This window comes from Copadichromis virginalis, linkage group LG7 (genome assembly GCF_057382275.1).
Source record: "Copadichromis virginalis isolate Kocher_CV1m ecotype Utaka linkage group LG7, C_Virginalis_male_GT1.1, whole genome shotgun sequence".
In the NCBI taxonomy this organism is placed as follows: domain Eukaryota; kingdom Metazoa; phylum Chordata; class Actinopteri; order Cichliformes; family Cichlidae; genus Copadichromis; species Copadichromis virginalis.
This window is the reverse complement of record NC_140624.1, coordinates 13,908,360-13,935,419: the sequence shown is the minus strand read 5'-3', so window position 1 is coordinate 13,935,419 and position 27,060 is coordinate 13,908,360. Positions and strand designations below refer to the sequence as shown.

Genomic DNA, 27,060 nt, shown 5'->3' with positions numbered 1-27,060 from the left:
GCCGCCGTCTTCAAACCGTACATCATAACAGGTCTCACTGCCATCTTGTAAACTTTCCCTTTCACTCTCGCTGTTATCCTTCTGTCACAAATCACCCCGACAATCGCTTCCATCCGCTCCACACTACATGCACTTGCTTCTTCTCCTCGTTTATGCATTACCCCTGCTGTGGATGAGCAATGCCAACTCATCCACCTTCACTATCCCTACTCTGCGCCGCGTCAGGAAAACACATACCCAATTTCAGTGAGTATGTGTTAAAAATTATAACACTACAAATAGGCCAACTTTTTGCATGTTTTGGAGTATTTTTGACATAACTGCTTTTAAATACTGAGAGAAGCCATTTCCCAATATGCAAAGCCAAATATTTTCATTGTGCATTTTTAAGATACCTTTCTGAGCACTGAGGCAAAAAGAAGGTGGAGACACATTCCTAAATTATCGGGTCAGCAGTGCAATGTCAAAACAGATAATTTACATTTTTTGGTTCTATATGGACCAGAGTGGAAAGAGCTCTCTTCCCTTCAGTTTGTATAAGACTTACAATTAAGCAGACTTACTGTTTAAAGATTGTCTGTGGCCCTTTGACTGGAAGCTTTCCCACTTACACTCATAGTTTAATAGTGTTGTTGACTTGAGATATACATTCATGTAAAGAGGAATTACCTCTGATTACTGACTATTTCATTGATTGTGTTAAAAGGAAGAAAGGTACTCAGCTCAAGTGTTTTATGTAAGATGCTCCGATGTTTTCAATCACCATTGGAGACCATTCAAGCTGTGCACTGCTGACCGGTTGTACTGCTTTCCCCTTCCTGTTCAAGCCCCTCTTTGAAACAATAAAGGTTTTTCACAGCAGAAATGTTTCTGTGTTAGGTTCCGCTAAAGGCTTGACATGGATTTCCGTTAGTGCTGCATGAGTACAGAGGGCCTGACATTTTGACACTGCAAATTAAAAGTAGCGAGTAACAGAGAGTCAGTTCAAAAAGAAATTATTGCTACAAGCAGCGTGATCCATGTCATCTCTGGAATAAGAGCTGGTGCAGCGTTCCAGTTGTCAGGTGTATTGCTTTTTGAGCACTTTTTTGGGTCTTGGTTCTCTATGAGCTCGTATGTTCCCACCACTTTGATGTAGTCTTTCTCTTCTGAAATACATCTGTACGTGCCATACTTCTCCTGTGACATGGAAGGAATGAGGTGCAGACAGTTGGTAAGCATCTGCAAACAAGGACTCTTTTGGCCTTTTTGCTCCCATGTATACTCAGCGTGGTAGGAGTCTATGGGACAGGACAGATAGAAAGGCACACCCTGGGGGACTGAATGAACTGTCCTCAAATGCACTGATGATAGTGGAGGTATCTCACGTTTGGTCCGGTTTCTTGGCTCTTGGAGAAAAGAAAGAAAGGGGGGGAAAAGGGAAAGAGAGCGATCAGAGAGATCAGACTAAATTTGTTCCTGGAGTCTACAGCAAGATGAATAAATGTCTCATCATTAGCTACCTTTAACTGTTAAACTGCATACGTTTGTTTTCCCATCCACGATATTCTGAATGCTCCCTCTGCAAAGACGAATAAAACACGTTTCAGTGAGTGATGTTTCTGCAAGATTTTTTCCCTCTTTGATTATCTGATTCATTTCTACAGCTGTTTCAGGTATTGTGCAAAACATAATAAAATGTGCCAGAGGGTCTTGGTAAGACTGCTGCTCGCACTTACGGGACAGTCGAGGTGCATCCATTGTTAGTCCAGGCACAGTATGGATCCCGGGCCAGAACACATTCTTCGCAAGACTTGCTGTACTCCTGACAACTCTGAAGGTTCACTGCAGTTATTCTCTCAGCAGACCCCACAATTAATGTTTTCTGAGCAAAGGAAGACAAAAATCTAAATTTACTTTAAACCTGAATGAAAAGATTTTCTTTTTGGGGAAATTGTAGACTCTATAGCCTGCTTATTGATAGATTTGGCTTTTCCTGGCGCAAGACAACTAATGCACACGAGGTGTTTGTCAGCTGAAAATAGCTGCATGTGAAGCACAAAAGCAATGACCTGACAGATAAAATGCGACGCTCTGCAAAAAGAAATAGCAACATCATGTTTCACTGAAGGTGGGCGCAGCTGAGAGAAACACTGATGCCAGAACGGCAAAGCACAGTGCTCTGCACTTAGTATGGCATTTTAAATGAACCCTACCTTTTTAGAGTCAAGCTTCATTGACTGTATGATTGAAGAGTTGGAGAGCTGCGTTTCAGATATGATAAAAGGTTCTGACCCAGACTCCAAGACTTTATGGATCTTCCCGGAATCTGTTGGAACAGGAATTTGATATTGTGTTATTTTTTGCAAGTGATATATCTGGCTAGGTATTTTTAGCTTATTGTTCCTAACAGATATTACAGACAATGCATTCTTAAAATGTAAGACAATTGAAATTGAAAGGCAGCGAAGGCACTAATGACAAAACAAGATCCCAAGGACCCTGTGCTGTTGAACAATGACATACCAGTAGCTAGAAGCAGAATGTTATAAAATCTTTGGTCTGCAGCCTGAACTCTGTCCACGACTATCTTGGTGTAGTTGTTGGTGCTTATATAAAAAGGATCTGAGTCAACCCAGTCGGCCATTTCTGAGTGATCCTTCACAATATTGACTGTGTGACGTGGCAAAGCCTTGCTGTTCGTGGAACACTGAAAAATAAATGCAAAAATAGTCTGTATACTGCATGAAAGGCAAAAAAAATAGTCCAAAAACAAAGCACAGACAAACTTTTCCACATCGTAAATTACAGGGGTGGTTTTATTTACAAAATATAGCAACATGAACAGAGAAAGGACCGCGGTCGGTGTCAGCCCCTTTTTGAAACTTGCATTATGGTTGTGCCACAATGAGGGGAAACTGCAAATACAAAGGTCCTTCATTTGTTCCATTTAATCTCAGTGGATGTCAAATAAATAACCACAGTCTCTATGATGGAAACAATGAATGTGATGAAACAGTCCATGCACACAGCTGTTTCCATGTCTTTTTTTTTTTTTTTTTTAAACCACAGGTCGTACTCATGCACATGATATAGAATAAACTGCTTAGACTGCATGTGAGCAAAACGAAAGTAGAAATGTAAAAATAAAACAATTTAGAGGAAGTTGTCTGTAAATTCTGTTTCTGTAAAGTAACATAGCAACATAATAAAGTTCTTACCGTTCCTGGCCTTGGTGTGGGAAGGTTGTCGTTGTAGCCCTTGAATTTGGAGTTCTCAAATATATTTTCAATCATTTTTATTGTATAGATGCAGACTGCTGTAGAATTCCTAGAGTGGATATAAGAAAGAAAGATTGCCAGAGCGTTCATCATAGGTTTAAATCATCTGTGAATTTGTTATTGCCTCAGCTTATGGGAGTGGAAGAAGGGCAACTCCCTTGAAAATGAGGACAAACAGTTGACCAACAGTCTAACATCATGTGTTTTTGGAGCTACAGTCCTAAGATACAAGGAATGGAAAGTCATGTTGCTAAAGCAATACTACCCATCTTGATGTTTTGCTTTTGATTGTGGTGTCACTGTCATGTTTGCATGTTGCTTAGATATTAAAAATGAAGCATCTAACCAGTTGCTCGTGAAGAGGGCATAGACCCTGGTGTCTTCCCAGTTGTCTGCGTGCATCACATAAACATCTTGGAGGCGGTTAAAATACAGCGACTCCTTTGGAATTCCACACACAAGACGGGCCTTGAGAAAAGATGTCCACATGTTCTGGAAGAATCGTTTTGATCCACCTTCATCCACCTGAAATATGATACCGACAGGAGGAAACTCATTAATTCTGCTTCGGCTGAAGGTTATTCGATACAGTTTCCATTACGGTGAGCTGTATTAGAAATGTGAAACGAGAACACCTGAACACTTTTAGGGCAAGTCTCGTTTTGCACAGATGTCAAGCGAGGATCCCGAAAACAACATTTTAGCAAAATGAAAGCTTTTCGCGCTGGTTAACGTAAAGTAGATGAAGTCCAATTTTTTGGTATTGGTGGTGGGTCAAAGGTTTGTTTGCTTTTGCTTTGTTGTGCAAATGAATATTTTCTTGTGATGGTTTTAAACTAACATGACTAATGCAACATCCTGATATAAGAGGAAATACTGGGTGAGCATAACTACTGCTTCCATAAAAACATAAAGCCTAACATCAACATCAAGCACCTCTGATCTGACAGACTTTAGTATCTTGTTTCCTCTTTATGGAAAATTATGCAGATTATTACGGTAAAAGAAACATGGCAAACCATCACAAAACAATATTAGAATTATTCACAATTGCTGCCTTTAATTTAGATTCAGTACAGCAGGCGGTGGTAAGCTGAGTTTTTAAGATCATCTCACAGGTTTTGTGTTTTTTTTAGCTGTGTCATTTTAGGCAACTGTACTGTTGATGTGTCCAAAAAAACAAAAAAAAAAACTGAACTGACTGACTCAACCTTCCCTGTGCTGTGCTATTATCACACCCTCTCACACATACTGAGCCAATAATGCCTCTCCTTTATTTTAATGGGCATGATCACATTTTGCCATTCATTATGAATATTGTTGTTCTAAAGCTCACAACATTATTACAACATTTTCCAACTGTGTGGCAAGTGAACTGAAACCCACTTCAAATTTGCTTCAAGTACTTTGGTATTGGACATACTCTGTCAGTGGCAGAGCCTTGTACTCATGCCAAACGCATTCGCAAAACTTTATCCAATTGTAGATCAAATTAGACTGAAGGCCAAGTTCAAAGGTGGGTGTGGTCCATCCTATGAGGACTGGGCACAAAGGGTCCCAGAATGAAGGGGCACAATCCACCTTCCAAAATGCTTGAAAAAGGTTTGCTTATGTAGTCACAGCAAGACTTTTGATTGTTCCTAATTCTTGAAAGTGAGATGAAGATGTTTTAGAGAATTTATCTGTACGCAAAGTTGAGTTTCATTGATGTTAGCTCAGCTTTTTTCACCATACCTTACAAACTCTGGCAATCCTAGATATCAGTGGGTCAGCCTCTCGGTTGTGGTCTGAGTTCTTCTCACGGAAAAAGACATAAATTTTCTCATTGTCTGGGTCGTCCTTCCGCTGCACCCATGACGCAGAGACGAATGTGGGCTCTGTGAAAACATGATAAAAAGATTAAAAAAAAAAAAAAAAAAAAAAAAGTGTTTACAGTGTAGCGCGAACTGAAAAAACCCCAAAACAAAACAGAAAGCCTGCCACATCAAACTTGAACCAAAGCATAATTACCCTACAATGAGGTGAGGAGTGAACAAGACAAACATATTCTGATTATACGACACCAATGTATTAAATTACAGTAGTTTTCCTCCATTATAAAATAAGAGCAGGTATTTATTTACCTGAGACCCAGCTGTCATACATCCAGACATTAGTCCTGTGGCCAGCTTGTCTTCTGAACTGCAATGTACTTCCATCAGCATCCAAAGGTGCTGCTGCATACAGATCCCCTTCTAAAAATAGCCGATACACCAAATTGACAGGGGCAAAAATGTTGAATTTTTGAATAATCAGTTACATTAATCTGCACACTGATAATTAAAACCTTGAAAACATGGTAACTACAAAAGCGGCGCGTAACATACCTACTGTGAGCGATAGGGAGTTCTGTGTGTAGATAAATGGAGAGATTCCTGTCCCGTCACGACTATCGAATATTTCAAGAGACTGATTGTTCACTGAAGGGCGCTGCAGGGTCACAGAGAGTCAACAGAACACAGTGACATTACTTCAAGAGAACTGTGACGGGAAACCACAAAACACCAGACACCCAGCACCTTCATTAAATTATAGATGAGGGCGCCCAATTAAAGTTTAACAAGAAGCACCAGAGCTCCACTCCTTAATTGGCTTTTCTCTGCTGCTAGTTTATGGAAACTAGTTTAGTTTCCATTAACTTGTCACAGAAGTGCAGAAAGTCACACACTTTTAGTCTACGGTTTAACACATTTAACACTTTTTAGAATCACTCACAAGTTGCCAGCACTCTGGTTTCTGTCCATTCGTCCCGCAGACAAACAGGTTGTTCTGAAACTTCTCAATGACAGTGATAACATTTTCACAGGGGTCCTATGACACAGAGAGAACTTTGTTATGGAAACCGATTCTATATTTCATTTTCACAATGCATTTATTAGCACATCTCAGATCATTCTGTAATCACAGACCTCTTGGCATTCCTCTTGCCCCGTTGCATTCAGATGAAATTTCTGTCAACACATTGATTGTAGACAGATTAGCCATAACTTTAGCAACATTTCAAAAACATAAGAAGCATCTGAAACAATCACTAAGAAACTAATTACAACACTGTCTACTGAAATAGCTGTCTGATAGATTAATAAAAGGATAGACTAAAACCAGTTCCCTTAATTCAAATGTCTTCTTGATTCCCTTCAGCTTCTCTTCCCACAGCACGACATCCATTAGTGATATCAATGATAAGACCCATTTCTTCTCTTATGGTCAAGAATCATTTACTTATTAAAAATTTAACATTAAGATTAAAAAAAAAGTCATACTGAAATTTCTGGTTTATTACATGTTCTATTCTTAATGATTCTGTCGGTGCCATGAGCTCAGCACCTGGACCTCTTAATGAGCACTTTGAGGATACAGTACAAGGTCTTGTATGGCAGACAGACGCTTATTAGGACTGTCACAACCATCTGTTGGTTTTAATGGCTACTGCTTAACCCCACAGGAATTGAGGAAAAAAAGAAACACCATCAACAACATAATAAGAAAACATAAATAAAGAACATCGTTAGTTTACGATTTGTTGCTCCAACCCACCTCTATGACGTGGAAGTCGTCCACATTGAGTTTCAATATAAAATCATTGCCTCCCAGGTACAGTTCATCTGAGCCCTCCTCATAGAACAACACACTGTGGTTCTGATTAATTTGGTATTCAAGCCCAACGCTTATATCTGGAGGGTGAAAAAGCATCTCATAATCACGCTTTAATCAGGAATTACGGCATTCTGCACTTACATCAAAACACGAGAAGATGAATCGGATTTGTCCTTGCAGTGTTTTTGACTAAAGTGAATAGGAAACACACACTAGAGCTTTCGTAATGTAATACTGCCACTGCGTCGATGTTAACGCAACCTACCTTTGCTTAGAAGTCGAGGAGTATTTTTGGACCCGAGAGTCGGTGTATCCTTCAAACCAGCAGAAAGAGCTGGCTGTAAATGCCCGACAAGCCAAAATAAAGAGAAAAGAAAACGCTTCATATTGCGCCTTAGCTGCTGAGCTGCACTACAATCCCTTTGCACCCTCAAAATCAATCTGCTCTACTCGCTCCATCCTCTTGACTATAAAAGCCTCGTGGGCGTGGCATGCTGTTCTGCCTTATATAAAACACAAGTCTTAGAAATATATGGATTGTTTCTTGTGTTAATTTAATATAAACATTTCTTCTTTATTCGTGGGGTTTGCGTCACCTATCATATTAAAAACCTCGTATAGATGACGTTATTTATTGCACTGGGCTGAGCCTGTAGCCCGAAAAAAAAAGTCGATTGGATAGTGATAGTCTTATACTGCAAGATCAGACTGACTGTAATCCTTTTAACACCGACTGCTTCACTATTAAATCCTTTCGTAAATCGACCTTACTGGAAGCGAAATTCTGGACACCCTTTAGGTCCATTGTTTTAAATGAACCTTCTTCCTCGTTACAAGATAAATAATGTCGAGGAAGAAATCTATCACCAAAAGTCATTTATTTATATCACGTTTGAATGAAGTTTCTACGAGGATTACAGGTCTGTGGCATTGTAAATGCTGTTCAGGTAGTTTACCTGCAAGCAGCTCCCCTGCTTTGAAGCACAGTCAGCTACGCGGGTCTAATGGCGTTCTCACGAGATCAAGATGTGAGATATGTTAACAACTTCTTTTTTATGGAGAAAGGAGAAAAATTGCCACAAACAGAACACCAATGCGTTCCCAGGCCAGCCGAGAGATATAATATGGAACACCTCACCAAGGAGGCGCCCAGGAGTCCTTGTCCCTTGTCAGATGCTCAAACCATCTCAACTGGCTCCTTTTGATGTGATGGAGCAGCGGCTGTAGTCTGAGCCCCTCCCGGATGGCAGGGGATCTCTAATGCTGGGCTTACACTGTTTTGAGCCGATTTTTGAGTTGTGCGACCGTTTTGGTGATCGGCCCAATTTTGGCCTTCATCGTGCAGTATACGTGGGGTAACGAGAAGCGATTAACACCTCACGACCAGCTCCCGATCATCAATCGCTTGGTCGTGAGGATTTCAAACACGACCGTCGTGAGGGTGTCGCCGCAGCCGCTCACACTGCGCACGCGCAAACACATAAACGTCGGTGAAAAAGTGCTGTGCAGCGTGTGAACTGGACACAAGCGATGGAGGCACAACTTGTAGAACTTTGGCAAGCTCATCCGAGCCTTTTTTTGATGTGGCCTCACAAAATCATCACGACCACAACAACCGTGAAAATAGTTTTATTTACATTGCTGCTCAATCACAGCTGCCTGATCAATGTTTTTCATTAGCAATTTATCAAAGGTGATGATGGTGGTGTGTGTGTGTCTGTGTGAGTGAAAGAGTGAATGAATAGTGGCATTGTAAAGCACTTTGGGTGCTTTGAAAAGCGCTATATAAATCCAATCCATTATTATTATTATTATTAAAGACAGAGAGGGAGAGCGAGCGACAGATTTTTTTGCTATAACCTTCATTTTATGGACGCACAGTGTGAGCAATCGGGTCGCATCAGAGCATCGGACCGTGTAGTGTGAGACCCTGAATCGTGACCTACGAACTTCTAACCTCTGCGAGTCAATCGTTTGAGCAGGAGCTGCAAAAATCACACCCCTGTGCGATTTTTTCAGTCGCGCGATTCAGCTCCTGCTCAAACTGTACGATTGACTCGCAGGGGTTAGAAGTTCATAGGTCACGATGCAGGGTCTCACACTACATGGCCCGATGCTCTGATGCGACCCGAGTGCTCACACTGTGCCTCCATAAAATGAAGGTTATAACAGAAATTCTGTCGCTCGCTCTCCCTCTCTGTCTTTCACTCACACAGACACGCACACCACCACCATCAACTTTGCTAAATTGCTAATGAAAAACATTGATCAGGCAGCTGTGATTGAGCAGTAGTGTAAATCCAACTATTTTCACGGTTGTTGTGGTCGTGATAATTTTGTGAGGCCACACCGAAAAGGCTCGGATGAGCTTTCCAAAGTTCTACTAATTGTGCCTCCATCGCTTGTGTCCAGATCACACGCTACACTGCTGTGCTGCGCCGTCTTTTTCGCTGACATTTGTGTTTGCGCGTGCGCAGTGTGAGCGGCTGCGGTGACACCCTCGCGACCAAGCGATTGATGGTCGTGAGGTGTTAATCGCCTCTCGTTACCCCACGTATACTACACGATGCACGACGCACGATGAAGGCCAAAATCGGGCCGATCGCCAAAACGGTCGCACGACTCAAAAATCGGCTCAAAATGGGCCAAAAATCGCACAGTGAGGCCAGCCACCCTTTGGAGGAAGCCCATTTCCAGCGCTTTTATCCGCGATCTCGTTCTTTCGGTCACTACCCAAATATAAATAGTAAAGACATCAGGATAGATAGCAAAAAATAAAAGATATACAGTCTAGAGGAACATATACAAACTAAAGTAATATATACAAAACAACCACTTTGCTTACAAGCAAAGTGGTTGGAAGCACTTCAAAGGGACTTATGCGAGTGGCCTGAGTGATGAGGGTTACTCAGACCAGATTGGTGAGGTGGGCAGCGGTGGGTGTGGGGAGTGTTTGTTTATAGTCACAATGGCCCACCGGGAAAAGCTGTTAGTCAGTCTGGAGGTGTGGAATCTGAGTGACCTGAGGCGGTGACCAGAGGGCAGCGGGTCACACAGGTGGTATGCAGGGTGCAAGGGGTACCCTGTGATGGGTCTGGTTTTTCTGAGACAGGTGGAAATGATAATGGCCTATAGGGGTCGCAGAGGGCAGCCAATAATTTTTTTGGGTGGTGTTGACTACCCTCTGTGCAGGCTTCCTGTAAGCAGTAGTGGCCCCTGCATACCAAACACCCAGGCAGTAGGAGAACACTACTCCTTATATTTTAATGTTAAATCAAATACTTGCTGGGACCAACAGAGGTAGTAGATAGTGCAGTGGTAAGCAAGGAGGTTTTATACGGAAACTGATTGGTTGATGTTCACTTTTTAGAGGTACATTTTAAAAAGTTTTTTCTGCCTTTGCAAACTACACCTCTACCACCATCTCTGCAGAATTACCCCACACATTTTAATTAGGTGGTCCTTTTTGGAGTCTCTGGGTGGGTTTGCTCTCACTGGTTCCACAGACTAAAAACCAGCAATTAACTTGGAAATGCAAAGGGGAAAGCAAAATATCCTTTTAGAGTTCTTTAAAGTGTAAAAATAAGAAACAATGTAGAAAAATATCAAGAAAAACAAAAGTTACATCTGGCAGATCCTTTGAAACAGGAGAAAGGGCGCAGCAGCATGAAGTTATTTTGGATTAGCCTGTTCATTCCAGTAAAAAACAGAGATTAATTTTTATATACAGTGAAACATGGAAGTACCCTAAATAGTTATTTTTGTATTTAATGTGGCCTAAAAGCTGTTTAAAGAATCATGTGTTTAAGTGTCAGGCAGGTTTTCCAGCTGTGGTATTTCTATATTTGCTTTTCAAGATGACCATGTGTCTTTTTCCAACATAACAACTTGAAGCTGCAGTTTTTTTCCGTTCTATCATTGTGGCTTTTTTTCTGTACCGGAACACAAACAAGATGCTTTATTGCATACGAACACATCCTTTTTTACATTTTCCAAATAAACTTATTTGTCTGAAATTGTAAATCTAACTTGTGGTTCCCTGAAGGGTGTCTCACAATAAAGCCCTGTGTTCAAAATGTCACCAACTCACTCATAGTTTTATTATATTCATATGCACAGAAAGAGGAGTTAGAGATTACACAGAGCATTGAGCTTAACAAGCAACAACATTTATGCCCCTTTCTGCAACGAAGCTCAGTTTTTAATCAGGTGGACAAACCGCACAGAGATCACAACGAGGGCACTGGGAAAACCTTCCACATTTCACTAATATTCACATTTCAGTTACACCCTGAACATTTTTCTCTTTTGTTTTACTGCTGCTTATTGTGTGCATTCATGACTATGTAAATATTTTTGCTCAAGTCCTCTTAGCTCTGTAGAGGTTGTCCACAAATGCTGGAGTCTGTGTGATATAAACTGGTCATGCTTGCCGAATGTAGTTACCTTTTTCCTGTTGGTCATTGCAGTCTGGATAATCCACATAATTGTTGCTATAAGCCATTAAGGGACTGCCACACAATTCCTTAGTTGGCCCCATGTGTTCAACACATCAATAGCAAACACATATACACCTTCCAAAGCAACAAACCTGTTCTTTATTGATAATCTCTTACATTTATAATATTTATTTAATAATATTTCTTTAAGAGGAACCACACACAGCCCATAGAGACCTGCATTCACTCAAGGAGGCGTGTCCTGATTAAAATAAAAGAATGGTAAACCAATAATGGTTAATGAACTGGATTTACTGTCATCACAACCCTCCTGTTTCTACTGGATAACCTCTGATGATTGCACCTCTACAGGTTCAGCACCTTAGATTTTAATTACTGATCATCACGCAGGTCACTTCAATATCCCTTAGACCAGGGGTCCCCAATCCCAGTCGACGAGGGCCGGTGTCCCTGCAGGTTTTAGATGTGTCCTTGATCCATCACAGCTGATTTAAATGGATAAATTACCTTCTCAACATGTCTTGAAGTTATCCAGGGGCCTGGTAATGAACTAATCATGTGATTCAGGTGTGTTAACCCAGGGTGAGATCTAAAACCTGCAGGGACACCGGCCCTCGTGGACTGAGATTGGGGACCCCTGCCTTAGACTGATACCCTGCTATACCATATAAATAAGTTACTCAAATCTAACTTAATCAAACATATTTTTTCACTGTATTACATAAAAAATAAAGTAAAAAAAATACAGGTTGTAAGGTATGTTTGTGTCTCATAAATGATATATTTGCCGTCTTCTTCGCGTCACAGCACATGACACTGGAACGTTCCGCATAGTTTTTCATACTTTTTAACAGACATATGACTATGAGGTGGCTGAGGTCTAGTGGTTTGTATTTTATTTTTAAAAACAAGACCATAAAAACTGGCATGAATCCCTGTGTGACCGGGGAGTTTTGGTTTAAAGTATTTAAATGAAACATTAAGAAAATGGATTTACTCAGATTTTGGATGCACAATTTACTGCAAATGTGTGTGAATTTGGCACTGAGAACACATTTTGTGCTAAATGTGGCTCTGCTGTGTTCTGTTAGAAGTGTTCATGTTTGGAATTGGGTGGGGCAGATGTTATCAGTAAGTAATCCAGGAGTGTACAACTCCAGGCTTCAAGGCCGGTGTCCTGCAGGTTTTAGACATCACCCTGGGTAAACACACCTGAATCAAATGATTAGTTCATCACCAGGCCTCTGAAGAACTTCAAGACATGTTGAGGAGGTAATTTGGCCATTTAAATCAGCTGTGTTGGATCAAGGACCCTTGAGGCCTGGAGTTGGACACCCCTGGAATTTTACAATAAGCCCCGTCCATTGGCCCTTCAATGCGGTAAAGACATCTTCTTTTTTTTTTATTATCTGTTTCTCCTGCTCCTCCTCATCTTTCTCCTTCACCACTGCTTTCTCAACTCAAGATTCATCTGATGAACTGACATCACGGCTCTAACACAAGACAATGTGCATAGATATGCTAATTTTTCCAGATATTGCCGTAATTACTTATTGTCAGCAGATTAGACATGTGATCCTCCCATCTACGGACAGCTGACAATCAGCCGGCTAAACCACAACAACAGCTGGTTAAGCTAACATTATGCAAGCTATAATGTTAGGCTCAAGTGTCCTAAAAGTCACACTCTCCCTATACATAAAAGTTACCCTCTGACAAGCAGTTTGATTACATTCTCACATTGTATGAGAGAACATCACAGAACTGGTTCTAAGAGAGTGTGTTGGAGAACTCACTATGACGTTGACATCTCTCTTTCCCAAGCTGTGTTGCCTGTCTGTTTGTAAGAGGTCCATTATTTCCCCTGTGCCTAGAGACTCAGCTGTGAAAGGCATTACCAAGAATGGCTGATTTTATCCCACATTAAGGATTCGGTTGACATTATGTGGATCCACAACAGTATGCGTACACGAAGAGTTTTTTCTGATGCACTATCAGCTGTTATCAACCCTGCTCTAACTCATTTACAAGAAGTACTGTTGGCAGAGAATCATGGGCTTATTTGTCTGATTAGAAACATAAAACATACTGCACAGGAAAAACTCCCTTTTAACAGGAAGAAACCTCTGGCAGAACCAGGCTCAGGGAGGGGCGGCCATCTGCTGTGATCACTTGGGGTGAGATAGGGAAGACAGGATAAAGACATGCTTTGGAAGAGAGACAGAGATTAATAACAAGTATGATTCAATGCAGAGAGGTCTGTTAATACATAGTGAGTGAGAAAGGTGACAGAAAAGTCTGGGCTCGGGAGAACCCGAGTGCCCTGGAGGGACTTTCCCTGCCGGATACACGATGGATGGGTGGCAGAGGATCGTGTGCCTGGCGGGACTGTCGATCGAGGACGCTGAAGATATCTACCTATTCGGAACCATGATGATCGGAGCTGGCTTGGCCCTGGCTTATCGGAGAATTAAGAGAGCGGAACCGGCTGTTCAAACCCCCACAAGGCTGCCCGCTGGGATTGGAACGACAGGTGCGACTTCTCAGAAAGGGCTCACTGAAGGCAGCATGGTTAAGAGCTTGGAGGCGCTTACGACTGCAGTGAATGCTCAGAATAACACCTTTGAGCGTATGTATGTTGGATTACATCAGGAAAGAATCAACTCAGAACAACATCTCTGGGCGGAAGCTGGATTACACCTCGGATCAGTTGGCTGCGGTCGTGAGGTCTCAGAATCTGCTATGTGAGCAAAAAAGAGTGACAAGACCACAGAATCGACAGCTAATAACATCACGGAGAAGCTCGCAGCTATTAACGGGAGATTGAGAGACCAGTGTCGGAGTGTTAAAAACAGCTTGAAATTCTCAATTACCATCATAATGCGGCTACCCCTTTGGTGCCAGCTGTGGGCTCAAGGCCGGAGCTCAAGGCTGGAGCTGAACAAAAACTCTCTGATAACGACTGTGTTGAGTCTGTTCCTTCCCATTCCCTACAAGGCCACCTGGGTTGGCTGGAAGACTGTTTACTTAGCCTGGCAGGGCGAAGGACACTGTCTCAGCTGAACTATGGACACGCACACACATACATATACTGATACTGATAAGCACTCACCGACGCATCACCCTCCCTACCCCGGATCCAACGCCACCTCCAACGCTTACCTCCCCCCATGATGTGGACATCGGGTCAGCTGGAGGCGCAGTCGAAAGATTGCAGCGGTCCCAGATCAGGTGTACACACTGGAACTCTTTCCCATGTTGCTTGTCTGTGTTTATTGTGTTATGGTGTGTTGATACCTGTGCATTCCTGTATTATCCTTTTGTGTTGCACATTTCAATGTTTTTTTTTTTTCCTCGCTACCTGGCCTGACCTGTCTCCCCAATGTGATGTTTGTATTGTATGTACGGTCGGCAAGGTCTGTCATCTCGGTTGTGGGCAAAAGACCTGCAACTGACAAATAAAGGCTATCTCATCTCATCTCATCTCAAAAGGAAAAACTCAAAGCATCATGGGAGTCCCCCAGCAGCCTATGCCTATTGCAGCATAACTAAGGGAGGATTCAGGGTCACCTGATCCAGCCCTAACTATATGCTTTAGCAAAAAGGAAGGTTTTAAGCCTAATCTTAAAGGTAGAGATAGTGACTGTCTCATGAATCCAAACAGAAGACTGATTCCACAGAAGAGGGGCCTGAAAACTGAAAGCTCTAATTCCCATTCTGCTTTCAAATACTCTAAGAACAACAAGTAAGCCTGCAGTGCGAGAGCAAAGTGCTCTAATGGGGTGATATGGTACTACAAGGTCATTAAGATAAGATGGGGCCTGATTATTTAAGACCTTATGTGAGGAGCAGGATTTTGAATTCATCGATTTTTAGGACTTCCTGATAATAATGAATTACAGTAGTCCAGCCTAGAAGTAATAAATGCGTGAACTAGTTTTTCAGCATCACTCTGAGACAGGATATTTCTAATTTCAGGAAGTTTGCAGATGACACAGCTGTTGCTTATCTTATCTCCAACAAGTCTAGAATAGAATAGAATAGTCCTTTAATTGTCCCACAAGGGGAAATTTGGCTGCAATAGCAGCAAAAAACCACATATACAAACAGAACAGGACACGGAACCAAAACACACACAGTTTTCACAGAAATAATTTTTTTATATCATTATATCATGGACAATAGTAACAAAAACAAAGTACTGTACAGAGTCTATCTAAAGGAGAGAGATGGAAGAACTTGTTCTTGATCAGTGGGGTGAAGATGAAAGAGATGGTGGTAAATTTTAGGACGGGCTCACATGCCTCATTCCCTCCTTAGAGCAGAAGCTGTGGAGTTGGTGACCACAGTCAACTACCTGTGTACACATATGTCCAACAATTACTCACAAATACAGACAATATTATTAAGCTCACCAATGCTGGTGAGGCTGAAGCAGGATGTCATCGGTGCAGCTCTACTTTCTTTGTCGGATTGTGTGGTTGAAAGCATCCTAAACTCCTCTATGGTTAGAAACTGCGTAAGCCAATAAGAAAGTGCTGCAAAGAGTGGTTTAATCTGCCCCCCCCCCCCAAAAGAAGGCTGCGTAGCCTCACACCTCTACAACAAGGCTGAGGTGCAGCTTTTTCCATGAGGCTGTGAGGTTAATGAACTTGGAACTAAAAAGAAAGACAGAGAAATTGTCCAGGGAGAAGAACTCTGCTGATGAAGATGTTCAGACAGGTAGAGATGAACATGAAGGTGTGCGTCATAACTTTATGAGGGTGGCATAGAAATCAAATAGGGTGGCAAAATCAAAGCCTTTTTAAACACATGTGCAGGTGTTACATATGGTTAAATTGATTCAAATGCAGTAAGTATAAACATGTTTCATATAAATATAGTCTGTAAGTTAATTATTTTCTGTAGCCCACATGATTAAACTTTTCAGTTACACTATACATTTTGATTTTCTGTAATGTACAACCTCCATAATAAATACAAACAGCATATCTGTCTGTCTGTCTGTTTACGTACCTATACGTACATATACGTATATGTATGTGTACCTATATGTATGTATACGTGTGTAGATATATGTATAGATATATGTATAGAGATAGATAGATATCATGATTCCGAATTTACTGGCCTGTCATTAAAATTTTCAAACCTTGAAGTCCACTCAACACAAGCTGAAATACAGAATCAACGGGGCTGCAGCTTGTTGCTATGTCAGCTTAATCGCATGCTGGTCATGTGATTTGGAGGTGTGGCACACAGAGTGATAATGACACTCACCTTCATTCCATCTTCAAACTGTTAATGCTATTTTATCTTAATAAATGGCACCATCATATGCAAAATTAGGGTGCCACGTGCCACCCCATTCCACCCCTCTAAATACGCCCCTGGTAATATCTGAATATGTGATCAGTTATAGCTGACTAATTTATGTTAACTGTGCACGCTTACGTGCTCTACCATGCGCATGCACGTGCATAAGCGTCACCTGCGTGTACTTTATGATATAGTACTAAACCTCTGATTAAATGAAAAAATAAATACGGACCTTACATCTAACCCACACTAAACTGTCTAACTCAGAAAGAGAGAGAATGGGAGAGTGAGAACAACCTGCAAAAAAAGGAGGAACAAGGGTGCTGCAGCCAGACCGTCACGTGACCTAAGACGTCGTCCAATTAGATGCAAAGAAAAAAAACTCGTCTTCCGGTTGTCTTCCTTCTTCAACAACCATGGTAAGCTCGTTCGCTCTTTATCTCATTATTTAATGCTGTCTAATTCATTGATAATTCTGTGAAATTGTCCGATTATATAGTCGCTTTACGTATTAACGCAATGACGGATAATTTACCTCAAAGGCGTCGAGGTTTAGTGCTGCTGCTAGTTAGCAAGCAGGCTAAGCCAGTAGCCCATTTTTTGAGCCTTCTGTGACTGTAAATACTGTAGTTTTTGCACAGTGTATGAACTTATGAGTGACCCTCTTTGTCCTAGCGGTTCCGTTTCTGTGGAGACTTAGACTGCCCAGATTGGGTACTTGCCGAAATCAGCACGTTAGCAAAAATTGTGAGTAAAAGAAACCATAAGAGATAAAGTTGTTACTGGCACCAGTTTATTGATTTTATTATTTTTTTTATAACGAATATATTTTCTATTCCATTAATGTAACAGTCAAGTGTCAAGATGAAGCTACTTTGTGCTCAAGTGCTGAAGGATTTGCTTGGAGAGGGCATTGATGTAAGTTGTTGGACATTTCTACAGGCTCGTCATATGTAGACTGTAGTTTTGAAACACACACACACACATCTGTGGTGTCTTCTCTCTTGCTTCATTTACAGTATGAAAAAGTCGGAAAGCTTACTGCAGATGCAAAGTTTGGTAAGTGTCTCTTGTGTTGTTTCTCTGAGAGAGATGCAACAATTACATTTCAAGGCGCTTAACATTTCTGTCTGCAGACATATGACTGGCTCTTTCTATTTAGATTTAAGATTCTAGAAGTTCCAACTTTATATTTTTATAATATTTGATCTTCGTGCATTTGATCAATCATAACATCTGCCTATCCTAACTGACCAGTAACCCTCCCTGTGGGAATACAAGTATTTGTTCACTTTATTCATTATTGTTGTTGTTATTATTATTATTATTATTTATATTTATGTATTAACTGTAAAGATGTGTAATTACTATGTAAGATAATGTACTTAAAATGTGAAAATATGTACTTAAAGTATGAAAATATATAAAAAAGATATGTATATAAAATCTCCAAACTATGGATCACAACATTTTTAGGCAAATCTGGCATGATCGATCAGAAAATGTTACATGTATTTGATGATTTGAGATGGAAATTATTTATTTATTTATTTTTGTTAATGACGCAACATTTAACTGTTGTGGTAGTTAGGGGGGAATGATGGCTGGGGGTGGAGCTGGTTTGATTGCAGAGGCCAACCAAATGGCCTCTGCAGTTACTATGTAAGTTAATCTCTCATTTGAATCAGTTAGCTTGTTGAGTTCTATTATTTTGTTAAACACTATTTATAACTAGCGTTTCATTAAGTTGACTTTTTTATGAGCCCACTTATTTCTTAAAATAGTGTTAAAGCAACTCCAAAACGACACAGCAGACACAGTATTTGTGCAATAAACCATTGTTTGTGGAAAGCAATCTTGACCTATGGCTATTGTTTGAGCTTCCCTGGACAGGTCTAGCTACTCTGCCACTAACTCAGACTCCTCTCTCCGCACACCCTCCCAAGATGCTAACGCAGAAAATACAGGAGAGACCTAATTAGGTGATCACTGCCAGCCTCCTGTGGCACTGCCCCCTGATATTGCTGCATCACCCCTACCCTGCAACTGTTGCAAACCACACCCTGCCCGTACAAGCTTATTTCCATGAATGTGTATTTTTGATATTATTTTGAATCTTTTTGGGGGAGATATTGTAACCCAGATTTTGTAAATTACACATGTGCCTCTAAGTCTTTGGCTGCTTGGTCCTTGATAAAAAGGTTTTGTGACTATGCCTGTTAAAAAGCAGTAATCCTACCTCATTTAAATTTGAACATTGTCAGGTTCAGCTTCAGGTTAATTTCTCTGGAAGTAGTGCTGTGCAGCTTCTAACACTGTCTAAAAAAGCAGCAAAGTCCACCATATTAAAATATTGAATATCTTCTTAAACCTTAATTTCATATTAGAGAAGAGTACAAAGCTACAAAAAACAAACAAATCTGGTTGCTGGCCTGAAGCTGGTCTTGTTGGTGTGGAAATAAAGTTCTGAGCTTTCATAGTGTTGTTAGTAGTTGCTAAAAGGCATGATAGCACAACCCTGAGTTCACATCATTTGTGGTGAGTTTTCTTCTTCTGGGCCCTGAGAACATTACAGTAGAATAGTGTCTTAACAGTTTAAACATTTGGGGGTTGAATTCAGTGGCCAGGCCTCATTCTCATTCATTCTGTCGTTTGTGCTCCTGACTTGACGTGTGACCTTTGAGCTTGGAGCCTGCATGTTTTTTCTGTTGACACCGCTGATTAGACACATGGTAGTAGCCAGAGACCCAGATCGCATGACAAGTGATGATCTTGATGATAACAAATGGGTCAGTTTGACACAAGTCTGTTTTCTCACTGTGCCACTTTGTAGTTTATCATGAATGAGTGGCTGGACAGGTGAGTTATTAGAACAGGACTTCATGAAAGTCATTAAAACATAGCAAGAGCACTCAAAGGGGTTCATAAGTGCACAAGAATTGGCTTTAAAGCATTAAAATTCTTTTTTTATGGAAGAACAGAAATTGGTGATTACACATTGTAAATGCACTAAGTTGTGCGGCATTCCTGGTCTATCTAATTTGCCTTACACATAAGTCTTTAACACTGTTCAACTTAAACTTTGTTTTTTGGGTTTTTTTTTACAATTTCTGTCAGATAAGCTGTTTTGTGTCAATAAACCATTTTGCAGAGAGCGGAGACATCAAAGCTAGTGTGGCAGTGCTCAGCTTTATTTTCTCCAGTGCAGCGAAGCATGATGTTGACAGTGAATCTCTATCCAGTGAGCTACAACAGCTTGGCCTGCCTAAAGGTAAGCCTGTGTGTTTGTGTCCAAAGGTTGGTGTAAAAATAAATGCAGTCTACAACTTGATATGCACCGATCTGTTCTCATGCCTGAATCTTTGCCAAGAGCAAGGACAGCCAAACTTTCTAACAAAAACACAAGTGACTAGTTTAATCTAATATCCTGGGGAAATGTCTCACATGGGGATAATGTGGAACAAGAGCAGCTAAATGTAGAGTTTATGTTACAGGATTTTAATATTTTATTTCTAGAGTATGAGCACAGAAGTATAATAGAGGAAGGATTTTAGAAACTCCTGTATTGCATTAGTTCAAAATCATTTATTGTGTTTTTTAACAAATGTCCTCAGGATGATGTCAGAGGATATTATAGTTATTAAATGGGTGTGTAAGGGATCATTTTTGCCAAGTGAAACTGGTATACTGAAAAATGAGAAGCTGTAATGTATTTCTGTAATTATTATTTTTTTAACGTGTGCATGTGTATGAATGCATGCTGATTGTTATCATTGTTTTTCATATTGTGAATTGATTTTTGACTTAGTGAACCAAAGACAGTTTTCCACTAACATGGACAGTAAAGTTAGTCTGTTCTATTGTTTCCTATTCATGGCCTGTTGTGTTGGTTCTTTCCTTTTTAACTACATTCTATGAATGTGGATTGACAATAAAAGAAAAAAGCAGTACATCATGAACAACAAAGGCGATGCTGATTTACAGACTGGGTGGTGCATTGCTGTATCAACAACTCTATAAAAGTGGTGTTAACACATTTGCCTTACACATGGACAATCCCCCTTTTGAGGTTGAGTGGAGACACAAGCTAGCACGCTTCCAGTGGTCCCTCCCTGCATAAATCACAGCTTTGTGTCAGGAAGGCCATCTGTGCCACATCAGTCCACCCTTTGGAAAATAAGAAGCCCAAAGTTTCACCATGATTTTTGTGTGTTTCATTATAAATAAAAATGACAGATGGCTTTCTGCCTGAGATTTTGAGATTGTATGTTATGTTTCAGAAATAGTAAAAGGTTTATTTTATTTGATAAATATGAAATACTTCTAAGGACTTTGTAACTGTTAGATTTTCTTTTTAGTCGTCTGGTAATGCATAATTAGTTCTTCAGCTAATCGTCAGCTGAAACACTCAAATTATTTTTTTCTACTCAATATTTCTTTAGAGCACACTACAGGGCTGTGCAAGTCCTACGAAGACAAGCATGTTGCACTGCGGGAGAAATTAAGAGAGACAAGCCTGAGATGTAAGTATTTCTGCCCTTCCTATTCAAGAAAGAAGAGAAAATTAATGATGGCTGCTGCTGGGAAGTTGATGACTGAGCACTGGCATTCTGCTTTGTGATCAGTGGGTCGACTGGACTCTGTTTCTTGGCGAGTGGACTACACTTTGAGCTCCAGTGAACTGAGGGAGGTGAATCAACCAACAATTCAACTTAAACTGCAGAGGCAAGGAGCAGAATCAGGTGCCCCAGAGACAACTGTGGTGTCTGTTTCTGCTGACAAGTTCAGAGTGCTGCTTGCTGGTAAGTTCAGTATCTTTTAAAATACTTCCCTTTTTGTTGTCTTTTAATTTGCCAGACCTGTGATGTTATTTTTTTGTCTCTGTACTTTTTCAGAGCTCAAACAAGCCCAGGTTCTAATGAACTCACTACAATGAACAACAGACGTGACTTTCTGAAAATCGACGATAATGATGATTAACTGCCTAAAGTGCCATACTTACAAGTTGTACAGTGTTATGTATTCTTCCTAAAAAAATGTAATTCCTTGTGTCTCTCAACTGATATTTAGTTGTATTTTTCTACCATTTTAGTAAAAATTAGTAGAAATGTGTCCAGATTGTGTGATATTTGTTACTGAAGTAAAAAAATAATGATCATTGTTTAAAAAAGATGTTGCTTGTATCACTCAACACATTTAATTATGTTAATTATTTGTGTTTTACCTCTGTATGCTTATAAATAAAAACAATGTAAAACGTATCCGTCAAAAAGTGATGGCCAAAAAAAACTGGATTGATTATAATGTAGGTACAATAACACAAGATACTTGTGACACATATGATTTATTTAATACATAACGCCTCCGTAAATCATGTTGATTACAGCCAATTTAACAATGTGATCAAAGATATTAGACATTTTAAAAAAGTTGGAAATCACTTCCTGGTTTCCGCAGCGCCTACAATTCCCATCATGCATCGGTTTATTTGCTAGGAAACTCAAGTCTAGTATTTTATTTTAGCCGTTTTAAGTGAATAATAACAGCTAAGAATGAAAACCAAACAAACACACGTACACATTAGACCAAAAATAAATGAGAAATTGTGGGTTTTGTCACAGTTGTGCAGGTCTCGCGACATTTTAATGACTGGCGCGTGGTGATTGTACAACTTGTTTTGTAACGCTGTTGGTTACGCATGCGATAAAAGCATTGGTCAAATGTTTAGCTGCACGGTATTTCAGCACAAAGACATATCCTCTGTAAATTTATATCAGCAGCTGCTGCCGTGCAGACAGTAAACGCTACAAGCTGAGTGCACTTAACGCCGAGCTCCGTTTCCTGGTTTCGGTGAGTTATGTACTTCTAATTTGATAAAGATGCAGCATTGCCATTTTTTTTTTTACAACATGTTTTGGTTTATGCAAATACACAGAGCAGTATTTTGCTGTAATTGGATTAAGAGCATATTCAGGAGAACCTCAGGTTTGAAGTTTAATGTTAAAGCTTTGAGTTTTTTTTAGATGTGCATTGTGTTATTTTTTTGAACCCCAAAGCTGTATGTAAACATTTACAGTCATGATTGCAAGTGAGAAGGTTTTACCCATACTCCTGCACTCTATAGAGGACACAGGGTTCTGAAACATGCGTTATTTGGAAGTAATGTTATAAGCCTGGAAGTGACATTTTTTGACATAAGCTTTGACCTAATATTTGATGACAAGTTTTATTTCTGGAAGTTTCAGCCCAACCTTATTTGTTCAGCCAAAATGCCCGAGGGACCAGAGCTCCACCTGGCCAGCCTGTATGTGAACAGAATGTGTGAAGGAGTGCTGTTCAGGGGTCCCGTCATAAAGTCAGAGGTCAGCAAGAACCCTGATGTGCCCTTCACCTCTGAGGCCTATCGCATCACAGCTGCTTCCAGAGGGAAGGAAGTGAAGCTCACGCTGACGCCCATAAAGACAGATGAACCAAAACAGCGAGTGAAAGCGGGACAAGTGGAACATCCCATGGACATAGTCTTTCGCTTTGGGATGTCAGGCTATTTCCGCTTCACCAGCGAGGATGAGCTGCCCAAACATGCCCACTTGCGTTTTTATTCCAAAGAGAAGCCCTGCAGAGTACTTAGCTTTGTGGATCCTCGCAGGTTTGGGAGCTGGGAGCCCAACGGGACCTGGCAGCCTGGCAGAGGTCCCTGCGTTATGTTTGAGTACAAAAAATTCAGGTTAGTGATGCTGAGTGTCACTTGCGTCTTCTGCCTCAACGCAATACAGTAGCACGGCCACACTGATCAGTAAAAAAACATTTTCAGGGAGAATGTTGTGACACACGTGTCTGACCGAGCCTTTGACAGACCCATCTGTGAAGTCCTGCTCAATCAGAAGTACTTCAACGGTATTGGAAACTACCTGAGGGCTGAGATCCTTTTCAGGTGATGCGCAAAGACAACATTACATAGATTAGCATGAGGGCCGCACTCATACTGACCTAATTAGACAGTAGCATCTTATGAGGATGTACAGCAAGATCTTTGCACTCGACCGGTAAATTGTTATCTTATCACCAAATCTGAAGTAAGGTGCATATCTCTACCCCTCGAAAGATTTACTCTGCTCTACCATTTTTATTCTGACTGATGTGTAAACATTCATAAAAAAATCATACAGGATTTTTGAAACATTTTAATTTTACTAATACCCATTATACAGATAATTGAAGACCTTAACTATGGCAAATGGATTGTTTCATTAGTGATGACTGAAGGTAGAAACAGTAACAGTGATATCAATGGCTTAACTACACAAGGTTTTGTTGAATCAGAGAGCTAACAAGAGTGTTTTTGTTTCCTAAAAGAAAAGACCTTCAGTACTGTTCTTTCCCTTTTTCTTTTCTAGGTCTAACATCCCTCCCTTTGTGGCTGCCAAAACTGTGCTGGAAGGTCTTGGGCCGGACGATTCATGTCAAAATGAGAATCCTGTGAAAAATGAGTCAGACACGAAGGTGAAAAAAGTGATTTTTTTTTACATAACTTTCCCAAACCCTATGGCGTTATTTTTGTGACTCTATTCTGAGCTCACATAAAAAAAAATGTTGCAAGTACAAATGTTGCATTTTGAGGAGAAAATTATTTTGAGCAAAGAAAAGTTTAATTTGAGCGAAGAAAATTCATTGCTGCGTGAAAGAAATGTATTTCAGTGTTTGCTATTATCCATATACACACACACAATAACAGCCCTGTTGCCCAGTTGTTGGCATTTGCTGTTGCTCAGATCTCTGGTCTGTGTGCTGACAGGCATCTGCAGACCTGCTCTCAGTGTGTCGCTCCCACTCTCAACATCTCTGCTCCCTGTATGCTCAACTCTTTCTCTACACCAGGGGTGTCGAACTCCAGGCCTCAAGGGCCGGTGTCCTGCAGGTTTTAGATTTCACCCTTAGTCCACACACCTGAATCAAATGATTAGTTCATTACCAGGCCTCTGGAGAACTTCAAGACATGTTAAGGAGGTAATTTAGCCATTTAAATCAGCTGTGTTGGATCAAGGAATCACTAGAACCTGCAGGACACCGGCCCTCGAAGCCTGGAGTCCGACACCTGTGCTCTACACTTTATATATGTGCCACAAAATAAACCAATCACAGACTTGGATGCAGCTGCTGTTGTCTGTTCCCCTTGTCCGCACAGAGCTGGGTAAGAAAGCCTTTGTCCACTCTGCGCCTTTTTCGTGGAACATGTTACAGAAAGACTGGAAACTAACTGAATTGTTGTCTTTAAATGTTTTTAAAACTAAACTCAAAGGCCTACAGGCTGCCTCAATAATGTGTAATTGTTTTGTGTAATTTTAACTTTGTTTGTTCGTATGTATTTGTCTTGAAATGTGCTGCCTCTTGGCCAGGACTCCCTTGAAAAAGAGGACATTCCTGGTTAAATAAAGGTAAAATAAAAAAATTCTGATAGGCTGTTTTGGTCTCCAATCAGCTCGCTAGCTACTGCATTCCAGAAACACTGTCCAAAGTGTAGCTAAACCCAGTGTAGTGGTTTGTTTTAACCTAGATTAAAAACAAAAATGGTCTTTATATTATATTCTAAAATAAAATAATTAAACATACTAACCAAAAATGATTTTAGCTACACTCTGGACAGTGTTTCTGGAATGCAGTAGCTAGCGAGCTGATTGGAGACCAAAACAGCCAATCAGAATTTCTGTATCCAAGTCTGTGATTGGTTGGTTCTGTGGTACATTTATAATGGTGTAGAGAAAGAGTTGAGTGTGGAGGAAGCAGACATGTTGACAACGGGAGCAACACACTGAGAGCAGGTCTGCAGATGTCTGTCAGCACACAGAGCATCTGAGCCAGAGCAAATGCCAACAACTGGGTGAGAAGGGCTGTTATTGTGTGTGGGTGTGTGTGTATATGAATAATAGAAAACAATGAAATGCATTTCTTTCACACAGGAATGAATTTTCTTCCCTCAAAATAATTTTCTCCTCAAAATGCAACATTTTTGCACTTGCAAAATTGTTTCCGTGCACTCAGAATAGAGGGACAAAAATAACGCCATAAAACCCAGACTCTTTCTCACAGTGTCTTTGTTTTATTCTTCTCAGAAGACATCGGTAAGAACAAAAAAGAAACTGATGACACACCAGACGGATGACTTGCTCAGTCTTTGTCATACAGTCCCTCTGGAAGTGGTGAACCTCGGTGGGTAGTCAAGTGTTTACAGTATGAGTTGCTCATGAGATGAACGCAGTGTTTAACAACTCGTGGTTTTTAGGTGGGAAAGGATATGATCCAGCCAGTGGGGACTTCTCCGACTTTGAGGCATGGCTGCAGTGCTACTATGTGGACGGGATGAAAACACTCCGGGACCATAATGGGAGAACAATATGGTTCAGAGTGAGTTTAAAGGAAATGCAACATAACAAAGCCAGATGATTTTATTTGTCACACAATTATGTGTCTACCTTTATAATTTTAGGGGGATCCAGGGCCCATGGCACCAAAAGGTAATGTTCTCAAGAAGTTTAGCAGCTCAGGTGAAATGTACATGAGAATGTCCATTAATTAATTTTTATTTATTTTTTCAGATTCAAAGTCACCCAAGGCAAAAAAGTGGGCAAAGAAAGATGATGACCATGATTACACAAACAAGAAAAAGGTGAGCATGAACTGTCTTTTGACCAACAGTGAGCTCCATGTTACTGTGCAAGAGTCTTGAGCCAACCCTCACTTTTTTTTTCTTTAACTTGCTTGCTAAAAGCAAGAGCAACAAGAAAACATCCAAAGAAGAGCTTTGAATGTTCCTCAGGAAGTCTGAAGAACTATTCCTGTAGACTTCTTAAAGAAACAACAAGAAAGCTTGCCTAAGAGAGTTCAGGCTGTGTTGAAGAATAAAGGTGGTCATACCAAAAAAAATAGAAACAAGGGGTGGCTCAAGACATTTGCACAGTCGTTTGTATCCAACATCAGTTTCATCTCACCAGGGGGCCAGAGAAAGGAAAGCAAGGATCAAACAGGAAGGTGGGATGAAAACGCCAAAGAAAGAAAAGGATGCAGGTCTAGAGGAAGCTGAATCAAAGAGAAGGAAACCTGGCGAGACGCATGAAGTAAATACACCCCAGCGTGAAACAAGGTCAAATGCACGTAGGAGAAAGACCAGTAGTGTGGGAGTGACTGCAGGTGCGCCCATGAGTAAAAATGAAAATATTTTACCTAGTGGGGAGAAATGAAAACTGATTTATCTCATAGCTGTCCTTGTTGCAGGGTCACAGAGACGAACCATGAGAACGACCAGGTAGGATGGTAAAAGAAGAGGCACCCCCACTTTGGACACTTATGTTTTATACTATTAAAAATCCTTTTTTATTAATAAAAAAAGTTTC

At 40.6% G+C, this 27,060-nt stretch overlaps 3 protein-coding genes across 6 annotated transcripts; 2 read left to right on the top strand and 1 right to left on the bottom strand.

Moving 5' to 3' along the window:
* Positions 1-807: 807 nt before the first annotated feature.
* On the bottom strand, positions 808-7,658 carry sema7a (semaphorin 7A (JohnMiltonHagen blood group)). The gene is made up of 14 exons (XM_085461891.1): positions 7,162-7,658; positions 6,837-6,973; positions 6,209-6,250; positions 6,015-6,110; positions 5,627-5,729; positions 5,384-5,494; positions 4,995-5,137; positions 3,607-3,785; positions 3,201-3,309; positions 2,506-2,689; positions 2,196-2,308; positions 1,719-1,864; positions 1,503-1,561; positions 808-1,388 (listed from the first exon to the last, which is right to left on the bottom strand). Exons 1-14 carry the CDS (start codon positions 7,280-7,282, stop codon positions 985-987), a joined length of 1,947 nt encoding a protein of 648 aa, XP_085318017.1. The 5' UTR covers positions 7,283-7,658; the 3' UTR covers positions 808-984.
* Positions 7,659-17,009: 9,351 nt separating this feature from the next.
* Positions 17,010-21,936, top strand: commd4 (COMM domain containing 4). The gene is made up of 8 exons (XM_085461890.1): positions 17,010-17,094; positions 17,351-17,422; positions 17,528-17,593; positions 17,695-17,734; positions 19,827-19,946; positions 21,118-21,198; positions 21,301-21,477; positions 21,571-21,936. Exons 1-8 carry the CDS (start codon positions 17,092-17,094, stop codon positions 21,609-21,611), a joined length of 600 nt encoding a protein of 199 aa, XP_085318016.1. The 5' UTR covers positions 17,010-17,091; the 3' UTR covers positions 21,612-21,936.
* A 71-nt stretch (positions 21,937-22,007) lies between these two features.
* On the top strand, positions 22,008-27,003 carry neil1 (nei-like DNA glycosylase 1). 4 transcript variants are annotated; one of them, XM_085461887.1, is made up of 10 exons: positions 22,008-22,525; positions 22,940-23,399; positions 23,487-23,606; positions 24,070-24,175; positions 25,783-25,879; positions 25,953-26,074; positions 26,157-26,184; positions 26,266-26,336; positions 26,662-26,857; positions 26,942-27,003. In XM_085461887.1, exons 2-10 carry the CDS (start codon positions 22,945-22,947, stop codon positions 26,974-26,976), a joined length of 1,230 nt encoding a protein of 409 aa, XP_085318013.1. In that variant the 5' UTR covers positions 22,008-22,525; positions 22,940-22,944; the 3' UTR covers positions 26,977-27,003. The 4 variants fall into 4 exon arrangements, with proteins under 4 accessions (XP_085318013.1, XP_085318012.1, XP_085318014.1 ...); XM_085461886.1 differs by having other exon boundaries at positions 22,921-23,399; XM_085461888.1 differs by having other exon boundaries at positions 22,915-23,399; positions 25,786-25,879.
* Positions 27,004-27,060: the final 57 nt, after the last annotated feature.